Raw genomic sequence first — 15,174 nt, 5'->3', positions numbered from 1 at the left:
AGTGGAGCTACTGAAGCTTTAGAGAGAGAATCAAAAAAAAAAAGAAAAGAAAAAGGCTCTCAAATGGAAAATGGTAACACAGATTTAGGGATTTACAGTAGAGCATTTTGTTACCAATGGAAGGACGGCGTATTTTCGGAAAGATTAGTGGAGTGATGAAATAAAAACCAATCAGACAATCACATGATCGCTCTGTCCAAAAACAAACACGGCAGCAGCAAGAGCGAGTAAAACAATCAACAGGCAAAGCAATAAGCTCCGTAAAATTAGAGGTGAGGGCAGCTACAATGCATGCTGGGACCTTATCACAGCCCTGGAGTTTGATCATTTAGACCGGCCCCATTTGCAGTCAGACGCTGAGCTCATTCAGAAAGTCGGCGCCTTAGAATTAAACAAGATGGTGTTGTATTCGCTCAGGGACAATCTCCCTTTTCACAGAATTCCTGCCCGATGCATCACCACACACAGTCAAGAGCTTGTTATCCAAATGAAAGATGCTGTTTTATTTCCATCTACAATCAAACTTCTTTATCTTTCGAACTTTATTAATATAAACCACGCGTTTGCTCAGTGATTCGTGCAGATGAAGTCGTGGATCATTAGATTGGAGCGATGACAGGCAGAGCACAGGAGGGCACGACATTAACAACACCACGTGGGGGGGGGGAGCCGTGTCTGACGCGGCTAGTTACCCACGCAGCTAAGTTTACCTGGAGGCTCCGGAGAACGACAAGAGCGCACATCGCTGGAAACAGACGAGCGCTTTTCCACAGACGAGTAAACAGCAGGGCGATAAAGGGCTAACGTTTTACTGTCAAAATCATTTGTTTGCGAGTGGTTCTTGGCGATGTCCTGGTTTCCGTCCCGCTTTGTTCTGGTGAATCCAAACCTCCTCTTACGCGCTTGCATTTTGAAGTGTTTAAATACTTTGGATAGATCAAAAATGTATAACCACGGCCATCACGAAAAAGGTATTGCTGAGAAAACCGAACCGAACCGGTCCACCCCTAACTCCGTTGCTCTGAATGAAACGGCTTTAACCTCCAACCTCCTCCACCTGAACCGAGCCCATTGTCTCTGGTTTTGCATCATCTAAAATCTTCGGGAAAAGGCGTAGAAATAGCTACACAAAACTAGCATGAAAACGCAACCAAAAATTGACAAAATAAAGCCACGAAAAAGTGATGAAAGTGCAGCAACAAAGTGGCAACATGGCGACAACGCGAGGAAAAGCTTTCAAATGAGCCATTACTCAAGCCTATAGGCTGTAAGTGCCAGTCGAGACGCTTTTACATTTGGTTAAAGCTGAACTAGAGAATATGCACTCCTCAAAGCAATACCAAGTAACTTGTTTACCTTAATAAATCCTTCCCGTAGTCCCTCTGGGGGTAATACAAGTGTTAATGGGATGATTGGAGAGTCTTTTATCTCCCCCTGGTGTCTCTGGCCAGAAAACCACAATTGCAACTTTACTGCCACCGGGTCGGAGCCACCAATACACACTAATAGAATCATGAAGACGGGCAAAGCTAGCTGTGGGCTAGCGCCACTTTAAACAGTATTTACAGCCAAGTTTGAGTGAAAAAAATATTTCCATTGTATAATTGGATGTACAATATCCCTCCTTCCCTTGGCCTTTTCTGTCAGCGCAGTATTTACTCTCACGGACAATTAATACGCCAAAAAATCGCAACATGCTACAACACCTGCAGTTGCGCTTATGGCCTCTAGGGGCAAGATTTACTTAGTACTGCTTTAAGGCGGGTCATTGTATTGTGACTTATGAACATAACTTACTCCAGTCGCTAAGGACAACTCCTGAATGAATTACTTTGGCTTGTCACTAATAAATGTGATCTAATATTATTTTATGCACGCTATGGTTCACTGCTCTTGAGTACTATGATACCCGGCCCATGTGTGCCAGCGTTTTGAGCTTATTGTTAAATTCAGGATTGTTATTTCATCAGACAAACCGCCTAAATCAGACTTGCTCTGTGCATAATGATGCACTTGAGATCGACTGGCCTATATACAATTTCACTTTGTAGCTGCTGTAATGAATTTACAAGAGCCAAACAAGCTGTCTTCAAAAACTTTACTTTTCAAAGGAATAACAACGGAGGAGAGAAGATAACTGTGTCGTGCTTGGTGCCATTGTTACTTCATTGCAACTGGGTTTTCATTGACTTGCGGTCATCTTGGTGGAACATACAGCAGAGTGATGCAAACACTTTGCAAGACACAAGGCTATTTGTGATCCCTGGTCTCTGCCCTCATAACACATCTTATTTATTTATTTATTTATTTAGCTTATTTATTCATACATTCATTATTTATTTTACACTGGTAGAATATAAGAGGTAAGGCTGCTCGATTATTGAAAAAATAATAATCACGATTATTTTTGTCATAATTGAAATCACGATTATTCAAACGATTATTTTTTGCCTTTAAAAAAAAAGTATCTTTATTTTATTTATTTATTAATCAAAACACTATGATGATCTTTTATGTTTTCTGGACAGTCATAAAAGTACAAATGATTTCAAGTACGGTTTGATTAAGGAGAGGTCCCTGTTTCACACCTGCCCCCTGCTGGCCAGCCCTCACACCTGCGCAAGTAAACTGAGCAGCGCGGCCTGATGACATCATCACACAGCGCCGTTTGTTTTTATGTCACGAGCCATGGCACGTGAATGCGAAGGGAAAATAATCCCAGCGCCTGAAATAACACAAGTCTGCTTTGCAAAAAAAAAAGAAATTTGCATTAAAAAAAGAAAAAAGAAAAAAAAGAAAAAAAAAATTATAATCGATATTTTGCGATTATGCTAATTTTGTAATCGTTTACTGTTGTAATCGAAATCGTAATCGAATTTCGATTAATTGCACAGCCCTAATAAGAGGATTAGCTAACCTAGGCTAAAACTATGACAAAATGTACAAACTCAACAAAATAAAACAGAAGTGATGAGCGGCAAAATAACACAAGCTACGATGCTAAAACTACTATGTGTTTCGGTGAAAAGATTAAAAAAATATTACTTTTGTGTAACAATATACGTAGCTTGAAGAGTAAATCCAGGACACTCTTGTCTAACTTACTTTTTCACTCAGACATGTTTGAAGTTAGGTAAGGCGCCTCATTAACATGCTCCGACGCCCAGAGCTATGAATCACAACAGTTTTGAATTCCCACAGCACTTGGAGCTGGAGTCATTATTTGGATCTTACTGAACAAAACTGATCAAAGATCAAATTTATGAGTTCATCTTCTTCTGCCCATGTGTACCTTCAGGAGAAACGCGCTGAAGCGGGGGAGAAATAAAGCACATCACATCCAGATATATCAAACTTTATTTCTGTTGTTTGTAGTGAGGTGCTCACGCTGAGAAGGATTCATTTTATATCATTGTGATGTTTTTTTTGTCAAGCCTGATGAATACAGCATCAATTTACAAACACATCTAGCGCTGTGTCATCTAAGGTGCTTCCAACCAAGATGTTTTTCATTTGGTAACAATAAATCAGGAACACAATTTAATGCTTTTGGTATTAAATATCCGAAGTGCATAAACTGACTCCACGGGCCACAATAGTTGCCCAGATATACTGCAGAAACGACAGCCTGATGGAAACTTAGCAGACAAATCTATCTAACCACCACCTCCAATAGTCACATTTTCACATCCAAACAAGCAAAGTGTGTGAAGTGTCTTGCCCAATGATAGAACATCAGTGTGACGCAAAACATCCAACCTTTTAAGTAAAGTTGAATTATATCATTTTTTTCACCATTTTTTCCAAAAGCTGTGATTCAATGAGAGTCCGGTCTGCCTTAGGATTTGTTAGGACCCGGTCTCTTCAAAGATAAGGCGTTTATTGCCATTGTTCCTAGTTACAAAGAAGTAAAACCAGCTGGTGACTTCAGAAAAAGAGAAGAAGTGAAGTCCAGAACTCTGTTGACAGTCCCCTTTTATCCTCGTCTTGCACACCTCTGAGCAGAGAGGGTGACTGCCTATCTGTGAGTCAGTTATTTGTGGCTGTGTGTGACGGGTCCGACAAAGAGCGGTTCAGAAGCCCCTTATGAGAGACCAACAGGCCCGGTTAGAACCATGAGGCCGTCCTTCCGTGGACACACCACCTGCAGGAGGAGCCATAAGGGGCTGGTGCAATGTGATATGGGCGGCTGCCCCACAACCCGGAAACGGAAAAGTGGAAGTGGAAGTGGAAGAAGAGGAAGTGGAAGGGGAAGAAGAAGAGGAAGTGGAAGAAGAAGAGGAAGTGGAAGAAGAAGAAGTGGAAGAAGAAGATGAAGAGGAAGGAGAAGAGGAAGGAGAAGTGGAAGTGGAAGAAGAAGAGGAAGAAGAAAAGGAAGAGGAAGAAGAAGTGAAAGAAGAAGAGGAAGTGGAAGAAGAAGAAGAAGAGGAAGTGGAAGAAGAAGAAGAGGAAGCGGAAGAAGAAGAGGAAGTGGAAGAAGAAGAGGAGGTGGAAGAAGAAGAAGTAGAAGAAGTAGAAGAAGAAGAAAAGGAAGTGGAAGAAGAAGAGGAGGTGGAAGAAGAAGAGGAAGTGGAAGAAGAAGAAGAAGAAGAAGAGGAAGTGGAAGAAGAAGAAAAGGAAGTGGAAGAAGAAGAAGAAGTGGAAGAAGAAGAGGAAGTGGAAGAAGAAGAGGAAGTGGAAGAAGAAGAAGAAGAAGAAGAAGAGGAAGTGGAAGAAGAAGAGGAAGTGGAAGAAGAAGAGGAGGTGGAGGAAGAAGAGGAAGTGGAAGAAGAAGAAGTGGAAGAAGAAGAAGTGGAAGAAGAAGAGGAAGTGGAAGAAGAAGAAGTAGAAGAAGTAGAAGAAGAAGAAATGGATGGATGGATGGATGGATGGATGGATGGATTGATTTTACGTTATGTTTAAAATGATTATGGTGTTGACCATTATGTATCAGCTACTCTCACTGACATGGTCTTCTTGTTCTGCATGAGTCAGAAGCTTGTTCAGATTTCCTTACAATCCTTACAGATTTAACCTAAACCCTAAGGCAAAAAGCTAACCACTCTGCCATGATACATCCAGTGCAGTTCAATGATTTGGTTATAACTATAACTACAATTATTTGTTGTTGACATCAAACAATATTTTCCATAATCAACGACTGTATGCAATTTCAAAATCCTTATAGATGGCACACTGAAGGAAGCCAGTTTAAATCAAAAGGTGCTGAGTAATAGACAACTTGAGTGCTGATATGTAGATGGAGACGAAGGCGGGCGCTTAAGGAGACTGATGTGTTTTGGCAGGGAGCAGCGTAGTCACAAATTAGTTCAATAAAGCCATTTGTTTGACCAAATATGGGACGTTTAAACAGGGATGAACAGAGAAACTCAATGAGGTGTGTAGAAAAGTTTGAGAGACGGACTGTACCTTCGAGGATGACTTCCTTGCCCGTTTTCTTCAAGGCCTGGACAGCCTCATCGTGTGTGGCCTCGCGTAAGTCAAATCCATTGACAGACAAAATGGCGTCTCCCACATAAAGCGCCTCTGTCTGGTCTGCCGCCAGCCCTTTAAAGATCTTTGAGATGAGAATTGGCATCTTGTTCTCCTTTCCACCTGCACAACAGAACGTTCCAGAAGTCAGACTTTACAATACAACTTATTGAAATACATACCAAAAAAAGCCTGATACTAAAGGTAGCCGGCAAAACATTATGTTTCCTTGTGTTTTATTGTCTTGTTAAACTATGGGCATGAGGCCAGGTACATTACATAACCAGAGAGTCATTATTGCAAGTGTGTGTTTTCAGCATTCAAGCAAGTACACCTACGATTCAATACGATACACAGCTCACGATAACAATAATCTCACGATACTGCGATAATCGATATATTGCACAAAAATAACCTACGATACATCACGATTTTTAAAGGTGCGGTAGTATGTTCTTTTCAGGCGCATAGTACCATTCTATATATAAGTGTGACGTCACGACTTCCGCTTCCAGGTCCTAGCATACCGGCTAATATGCGAGAAAAAAAACATTAAAAACTCTTTAATACAACAATCAATATTTCTGAAACTCAACGGGGAGTGACTGAACCTACTCATTTCTCAGACTCATTAGCCAATTAGCATACTCAACTATGCTACCCAGAAATGTTTGGAAAATGCAGCAAATATCAAAAACAACTTAAAAGAATATTCCCTCAGAGCAATACTGTTTCTGATGCTGCGATTTCGCCTCTGACTCTTTAAGAAACTCCGTGCCTGTCTGGAGTTTGTTTTTTTAAAGTTGTTTTCAAAATTCTTTTAAAAGAGGAAAATGGCTGCTGGCAGGAGATTCAAAGATTACTCAAAAATACATCAATATGAGCAACACTGTTTTTCCAGGAGGGAATGACACATTGACATGACAAAAAGCTTAAAAAATGATTTTTACAGAATACCCCCCTTTAAAAAAAGAAAGTGCAATTAAAAAAAAAAATTAACACACAACATATTATTCAAGATTTACATTTGTTTTCATGTGCATTGATTGTAGCCCTTAAAAAAAAAAGTGAAGAATAAATGATTCCTGACTGCTACATCATTAATATGCATGACGTCATCAAATGTATTGATATCAGAAGTAATAGTATCGCATCGTCCCACAAAATATCGCGATATATCACAAAATCGATATATTGTCACACCGTTATAACAGAGAGCACGTGTTAAGTAAATTGTGAAATATTTATTGATATTTTAGTTTCTTGTGCCGCATTTTGGAAACACTAGTTCATGAAATGTGCTATAGAAATAAAGTTGGATAGGAAATATTTGATCTACAATAAAATGCACCTAAAATACTGAAAAATGACCATATCACTCTCAACTTCAAATGTAATAGGAGCTTTTAATGCTTCTTCATCAAAACACGATTGAGCACACTTTTTTCTACCTTTCAACCTCAACCTTATTAATTTAGCATTTAATAAAGCTGTGGGGATATTTAAAACACACACTTAAATGAAACAAACCATACCCATAGTTTCCCAAACAGAGCAGCTTCATCATCGGTTTGTCATTCTATTAAAACCCTGTAGATGTGACGAGTAACATCTGTTTGAGCACGGAAACCTCACACACAGTTCATGAAACTTTTCTTGCGGCTGAAGCTCTCATTCCTTGCTCGCTAATCGAAGGTCAGCAGTAATCTGATGGATCTGGATCTTGCGCCAGTTTCTCCTCTTCATCGGAAATATTACCGTTAATGTCAGCAATCTGGACCATGGCCTTTAGCAGCGTGAGAAATTATTTAACATGAGGATTACGCCGTGGTCATTTCACACCGTGCCTTTCTTTCCAGCGATTATGTACAATTCTACTCCTGTATTCATCTTTGAAGGCCACCGCATGCCTTTCCATTAAAACTATATCGTTCAGTTTGAAAAGCTTTTGTTGGCCCTCCGCTGCTTTAATGGGTACAAGGATAGTGAAGTTTGAGCCATTGCAGAGAGGCATTTTGCTGAATACCAAGTCTGTCCTTGCAATAAGTGCTAGGAAATACTAGCACTGTAATCATCTTTCCACTTTCCACTGACAGACCCAACAAACAAGCTAGGAACCAACAGGAAAAGTCATTTTATGTATTTTTTTGGTTAGTGTGTGTATACTATTGCAATTGCATTTTGTGTTTGAGGTGTACAAAAAGTGACATAATTTGCATGGCGGCCAAATGGTAAAGATTTGTGCTGTGCTAGTTTCGAATTTCAGACCAGAAAAGGGCCTTTCTGTGTAGAGTTTGCACTTTCTTCCCATATCCACACTTAGTTTAAAGTTGCATCATGGAACTTTTTATGCAAAAAGAAATATTTGTGCATAAGTGACCTTTTGGTGACCCAATGCTCCAGGATCAATGGAACGTACGTATGCCTAACCATGGTAAATGGTGTCAACTTATATAGCGTTTGTCCACCAACATTTGGCACTCAGCATTCACACACCAATGTGCGCAGACCAATGCCCGCTGGCTGCTCTGCTTTATGCCCACGACACTAGCGGCCGCCATTGCTCCGCCATTGCTGTATCGCCGCTAGTCCCCCATTGAAAAGCGTTGGACTTTAGACACGTTAAAAACAACTTTAACGCCTGGTTTCTATTTTTTCAACACTAGACTAGGCTAGATATTCCTCCTGTGATAACGCTGGTTTAGTCACAATTAAAGAAACCAGGCTCTTTTTTGTTATAAGAATTTTGGAAATCTCGTACTTAATGAGGGTCGGACTGTTAGCATTGGAGCAGCGCGAGCTACATGTCACGCAAGGGCCGAGTCTACAGTGAAGATCCCGCCCTTATGCCCTTTTAAGGAACATGGTTCATCAGAGCTGAGGAGGGGGAGTCTGTAAATCCGTCATGATTTCCCCCTCGAACGTGGTCATTATGGTAAACGGGGAGGAGTGAGTAGAAGACGTCCATTATATTTACAGTCTATGGCGCAGACACCAGAGGCAAGGAGGGTGAAGTGTCTTCACCAGGGACACAATGACAGTGTGCACCTTCAGGAGCCGGGATTCGAACCCCCAACCTTCCGATCAGAATGCTACCATCTGCGCCACTGTCGCCCAGTCAGCAGAAGCCTACCAGAAATACTACTGTATAAACAATTGATCCTGGCATCACAGAGGCCACTGTGATGGGAAATAAAGGCCCCATGCTGAGGACTACAACCCCAGGGTCAATGAGAAGTCAAATATTCACCAGTCAATAGTTTGTTTATTCACATAAAAAGTTCCAAAATGCCCCTTTAAAGACAAATGGAGCACTTCACACATACAAAAGCATGTGAGTGATTCTGCCATCTATCTGTTTTTGTTATGCCTTCGCACTAATGCATTCTCAATGACAAACAAACCACCTGTAATGGACTCAAATAACTAATTCAAATGTGTCATTTGTTACATCAATACAACCCTGATCATTTTTGCTTGAGCCCAGTGTTTAAAAGTCTATTGCCTCGAGCACTAAAACTAAATAAATAAACAAAATAAATTGCCAACGCGCTTCAATCGTGCAACATTGAACCGCAAAAAAATCCTAGTTGTAAACCTGTTCATGACAATGGCTATAAACACAATTCTGATTCTGATATGCTCTGGGTCAATCTCCGATCTCCGCTATAGTTGAAAGACTGCACTGCGAGACTACGATCGGTTTCGGGGAGACAGAAGGCACTTTTAGCTATTTTCAGAAAGTGCAGTATTGACAAAACAGTTACGGTGCTGCACTAAATTGGAGCACACAAACTCAAATTGACAGAAAACACCTAAGCGCCAACAGCTTTACAGTTACCGATACCCATTTGTGGTAAATTACTAAAAAGGAAAGAGGGTCTTCAGACTTACTGCTGCGTGAGGTAAATAATATAAAACATATTGTATTGACCTGCAGCCGTTGTGTGAATTGAGATTTTTATTTTCAGCCACATGATCAACAACTAGTTCTTGATTTAAATGATTTTTCTTTTTTTCTTTGTTTAAAAGGGATATTTCATGATTTCTGACAGAGGGAGACATTTCCTAGTTATCCAAAGTGTTGTTGATTTCTGGAGATACATATTGTTTTAATTCATGCAGTCCTTATATTTGAAGAGTTTTATGACGCTAGGCTAGTGCTAGGCTAGTGCATGTCTATGGTAACTATAGCCTGCATTAAAAACAGTCTGACCCAAGCACAGTGCACCTGAGGCAAATCACTTATAACACCACACCACTGATATAAATGTCTGTGTTGACTGAATATGTTTTGAAATATAACAATTTTGCATTTAAAATAACTTATATTTGAGCAGCATCAGCTTCCTGGTTGTAGCTACGCTGCGGTGGAGTGATCTGCTAGGTTAACGGATCTACAGTAGTTTGTTTACCTGCGGCCGGCATTACTACACGTGAAATTCACAAAGGAGCTTTCTACAAATCAGACACGGCAACGTTTGGAGGACGAGCCCATGATTTTGAAGAGGTTTTCAATGCAGGCTACTAGCTACCATAGACATGTGCTAGCCTAGCACTAGCATAGCACCACTAAACTCTTCAAATATAAGGACTGCATGAATAAAAAACATTTGAAAAAAACATCCAGAAATCAACAACACTCTGGGTAACTAGGAAATGAGGCCCTATGTTAAAAATCCTGAAATATTCCTTTAACATTGCCCTACTGGTTTTCAGTGGTGGTCAAAGTTTTATATTTCTAATAAAAGTATTGATCGTCTTGTCACATATCATTCCTATAACAGTGAAAATAGATGAGTCCATTTTTTTTTCCTTGAGTGAACATTTGCTGTTAAAAAAATGCACAAAATGCACAGTCAATAAAATAAGATAAGAATCATCTAAAGTGAGTTTTGTTATTAATCAATCAATCAATCAATCAATCAATCAAAGTTTCTTTATATAGCACTTTACAGCAACACCAGGAGGACCAAAGTGCTTCACAGAAAGATAAAACACATTTTAAAAACACCAAATAATTACAACCTAGACAGAATTCAGTGTGCTCTAAGTATTAAAAGCAAGTTTGAGTCTTTAACCTTGATTTAAAAAAGGGACAGGTCCGTGAGAACGTGCAGACCGAGGGGCAGGCTGTTCCACAGATAAGCAAGATAAGAATCATCTTAAGTGAGTTTTGTTATTCATCTCAATTGCAACTTCTAAAACATGAAAATTGTGCCTGAATTCACCACATGCATGACAACAACACCGGGACAAACATCTATCAGAGTAATATGAAGCTAAAGCCTTGTTAATTGTGCATAAATTAAAGGCACTCCTACATTAGGGTCAACCAGCGGCCTCTGATATTACATAACATCTTCCAGCACATTCTTTGCCCAAAGTCCTTTTATTGACATAATACAAAACAAACAGCGACACTCTGCACAGAAATAATCCTCTCCACACAGCGCTCATGCCTTTCTCCCTGCAGTACAGCAGCTGCCAGCCTGTCACTCAGTCCACGGCGCTCTGTGTGGGTGCTGGTGCCACGGCAGTCCTATGTCATGACAGGTAAATGAATGGTACGGGCTAAACTGCCACTGACATCTACCTAATTAGCTAATTCTGCGTGTTTGTTGTGAAATACAGCAGATCCTTTCCAAGAATTCAGCCTGATCAGCATTTAAAAACTTTGCTAAACCTCGATAAGCCAGTACGCACGCAGAGCAGGTGGCGCTAATGGGAAAAAGTCAGCGTCAAAATCATACTGGTGGATGGGGAAAAAGGTTGGGAGGGTGAGCTACTAATAACTGGCAAGAAGAAAACAAGCCGGTCCCTAACTTTGGGTTGCTCTGCGGAGGTTTATTGGTTTATTTTGTTGAGAGCCCCATTAGCTACTGACTTATTGTATAGGAGCTGTATATTCTGCCTGGGGTCTCCTTCATTTTCATTACATATACATTTTCATTTACATACAAGGCCGTTGTACATAATATACATACACCCACACGCAGAACAAGCTGCAAAAGCTCAATGTGAAACAACAAAACAGTGGCGAACAGGTACTTTTACCTTATTAAGTCAATTTTCTGAAGAGTTCTTAGAGTAAATGTATTGAAAATTGTGGTTTCAATGCATAATTTCCGTTGGTGAATCTATAGCTGCAGTAAAGTGAGGTACTATATACCACAGAAGGTTGTAGACCATGACAATAATTGAGACTGACCAAAGCTTAGGTTGCGATTTTGATTAGGTTATAGAAATCATAATGAAAGAAATAAACATATAAAAAAATGTCACATTGTAATGAATTTCTCAGACTCAATGTACAATTAGTATTTACAAGTCATCTCAGGGGCTATTATGACAACCCAGTTTCCAAGTTTCCACAAGTCTAGCAATCCCTACCTGCCAAGACAAATGCTAGAGGAAAGAAGCAGCTAAAAGTCAACTATGAAGGTAAGCTACATGCAACTGTGATGCTAACGCCAGCTAAAGTTAAGCTAACAGTGGCTAAATGCTAATATCGGCAAAATCCCCTTTTAGAACAGTGGTATGATGTTGTGAAATATTAAATCCGCATGAGCTGCATGTTAATAGTGAGGGCTGTCCACTTTCTCGTTTGCCAATCGGAGGCCAGAGTCACATTAGTCACGGTTCAGTACCTTGGCCACAACCAGAGAAAACAGGCAGGTCATACGGGATTTAATATTCCACAACATCATACAGTTAATTTTGCCGATGATAGCATTTAGCCACGGTTAGCACAACATTAGCTGCTGTTAGCATAACACAAGCACGTAGCTTACCTTCATAGCCCATCTTTTAGCAGCTTCTCACCTCAAGTATTAGCCTTGGCACCTCTGAATGATTCCATAAATCACACCAAAAAGTATTATTTAACCACATTGTTCTCATCACGGCTCAGCTTTTTCATCACCATTCTGTTTTTCCTTCGGTATTGTGTAATCTAGCATGTGCATCTGGTGGTCCACTTGCAATGGAACGGCTCCACGTGTGAAACCGTCCCCTAGTGTGACCAAACAGTGCTGGGAAGAAGCGTGCTACGTGGAAAACCCTGACTGCAATTATTTAGCCAGCATAAATATCCTGTGTCTCCATGGTGTCTTTTAAACATGCACGCCCTGTAGTTCAGATAACCACAAACATGTTCTGAAATGCATTTGATTCTTATATTACTTTGGCAGTTCATATTGCAGTCTTCTGTCAAATGTTATTAATGCTCCGGGACAGGTTTAAAATGCGCTCTTGGAACCAAATCTTGAGCTTTAAAACAAATCCAGCAAAACTAATAGACATACAGTACAAGGGGGAAAAATTGCAATGAGATATATTATTCCAAGACCAGCCCTATAGTTACTGTTTTACTTTCCCCTCTCTGTAAGTGCACCATGGTTACACCCCGCAGCGTCTGGCCCCTCTCTCCCTCGCTGTGGCTGCTGTCTGGAGTCTTGGGACCTAGCCTCACCTCTTAAATTTAGACACTTGAGACGTCCAGCTCACTGCCTTCCTGCTCCTCCTGCGTGCACGGCCTGGAGCTCCCTAAAATTAACACCAGCGGAGTGCTCTGGTCGCAGCCACACAGCCTTCATCCGGGGCCAACGACAACTGTATGCTCCGCTCAGCTGTTCACAATGCGGTGTCGGCTCGCCCGCAACTTTCCCCCCGCGCTGTCACTGCCTCGCGCTCTGCCTTTTGACGCTCAAGAGTGTGTATTTATCTTTCTCGTGCTACTCTTTGGCGACAATTTGATCTACTGTTTTATTTATAGTGCGGTTGCTTAATATTGATGTCTTCTGCTTTCAGTTTTCATCTTGATGGGTTGTTCAAAAAGAGCTATGTTTAAATGACTACAGTAGAAGCAAAACGTAAAAGCTAAAAAAGTGTGAGAAGCTGTCTGGAAAAAGACAACATGCAAACATTCTTTTTAAAAGTTCAAAGTAAATGCATAAGAATATCCAAGAAAAAAGAAGTGAGTTTTATATAGAGTATAGTAGTCCAATATCATCTGAAACTTGGTAAATCTGTAAAAGTTCTGGACTGGCTAGTAGGTCTGTCACGCTAATTACTATATCGACTTATCGTTCTATAAATGACAGAGAAACAATTTGTATATTTTTGGGTCCAACATTTACCATCAGTACTTTGAACTTTTTCTATTGTAATTTTCTTTTTAACCAAAAGTAAGTTGTGTTTTATTGTATTTCATTGTGGGATATTTTAAGATTTAAGGGCCCGATCTTGTGTTATAGCGTAACATTTTGCGCTTAGTAGGAGTGCACTTTGAGAGCTTGCTACTCCAGACTCACTTAGAGCATGTAAGTGGGAAGTACCTGGGGTGGAGAAACACCCATGGCCAACGGCGATGTTATGTACAACAGCCTTTTTCTTCTAACCAGATTCGCAGCAACATGTGCTTTTGTTTTGGTCGTGTTAACGCAATAACGGCCGAGCGAGTGCCGACCCACGCCACAGCGGGACCGGTTGAAGGCTACATCTCTTTCTCTCAGAACATGAACATTGTTTAGCTCACAATGGGGTTAATAAAGTTTTTAGTTTGACCTGTGAGAGAATGTAAGGAAGAACACAAGGCAGCGCGATAAAAACAAGGAAATGAATGCGAGGCAGCTCTCAGGACTGGTAATAAACCACGCCTCAGTTGACCGCTTCTCTTTTCATAAGCCATGCCCTCTTGCAAGTGGCACAGTCACATGGCGCAATAACTGCGCCACTCAGAAGAGAGCCATTGAGTTTGGAGCTGTCTTTGCACCAGGCAAAGTACTTTTCGGACAGGCCTAATAGCAAGCACCATAGAGTGGTTCTCACCTGGTGGGACCCAAAAATTATTTCTGGAAAAGCTTGGGTCGCCTATTCCAGAAATCATATTTTATATTCATGTACAGAAAAAGAATAGAATCACTACCTGAGTCTGTTAAATGACTGTTATCATGTTGTTTTCATCATAATTTGAGCTTGCCCTGGTTTATTTAATGCTTATTCAGCGTTTTTGGGGGAAAATACAATATTTTGCTTTACATTTTACAAGTCTAAGTCGTATCTGGGTCGCGGCTTGCCATTCCAGGGTGATTATGGGTCTCAATACCTTACCAGTTGAGAACCACTGAGCTAGAGCACCTCATCTTTGCCTGCTCTATAGGTTTCTTCTGAACACTTGGCTCTGTCGACTCAAAGCATGAATTGACATTTAAATTGTCCAACTAGCAATCAAGATTCTGGTTCAAGGTCTGGAGATGGGTCCCATGGTGCATGTACCGGGGTCGCCTGAAGGTTTGCCCATCGGCATTGGCAGGAGCAATGCTGAGATGATGTTGTACCGTCTCCACCCTCAGTCCAAAGTCACAACCCTTCTATAAAACTTAAACTTAACACAGGCTCTTCCTCTTCCTTCGTTCTCTCTCCCTCTCTGCCCAGTGCAGACAGCCGGACCCACCTCCCCTCACACTGCCTCTGAACCAGCTCCATCAAAACAATGTCAGAGCAGCGAGGTGCCACTTTGTGATTATATTTTAATAACATGCTGCCTGATTGCTCAAAGCCACCCATTTGCACGGAGACGGACATCGCATTTATATGTGCTATGGGGCTGCCTGTGTTGCTGTTGTGCTTGAAATTATCATGTCACTGTAGCAGCAGCAGCACTACAGCGACTGCGACACACGCTCGGGACTTGACAAC

General features: G+C 40.9%; 1 protein-coding gene across 1 annotated transcript in view; it reads right to left on the bottom strand.

The window, feature by feature from the left end:
• Positions 1 to 15,174, bottom strand: part of snta1 (syntrophin, alpha 1) — a 70,280-nt gene that overhangs the window by 51,016 nt on the left and 4,090 nt on the right. Inside the window, exon 2 of the mRNA XM_079579302.1 lies at positions 5,410 to 5,595. Coding sequence (XP_079435428.1) covers positions 5,410 to 5,595 — 186 coding nt within the window. The remainder of the gene's footprint in view (positions 1 to 5,409; positions 5,596 to 15,174) is intronic.

Source organism: Gobius niger (assembly GCF_951799975.1).
Source record: "Gobius niger genome assembly, chromosome: 20".
Taxonomy (NCBI): domain Eukaryota; kingdom Metazoa; phylum Chordata; class Actinopteri; order Gobiiformes; family Gobiidae; genus Gobius; species Gobius niger.
The sequence above is the reverse complement of the archived record's forward strand: the minus strand, read 5'-3'. Positions and strand labels throughout refer to the sequence as shown.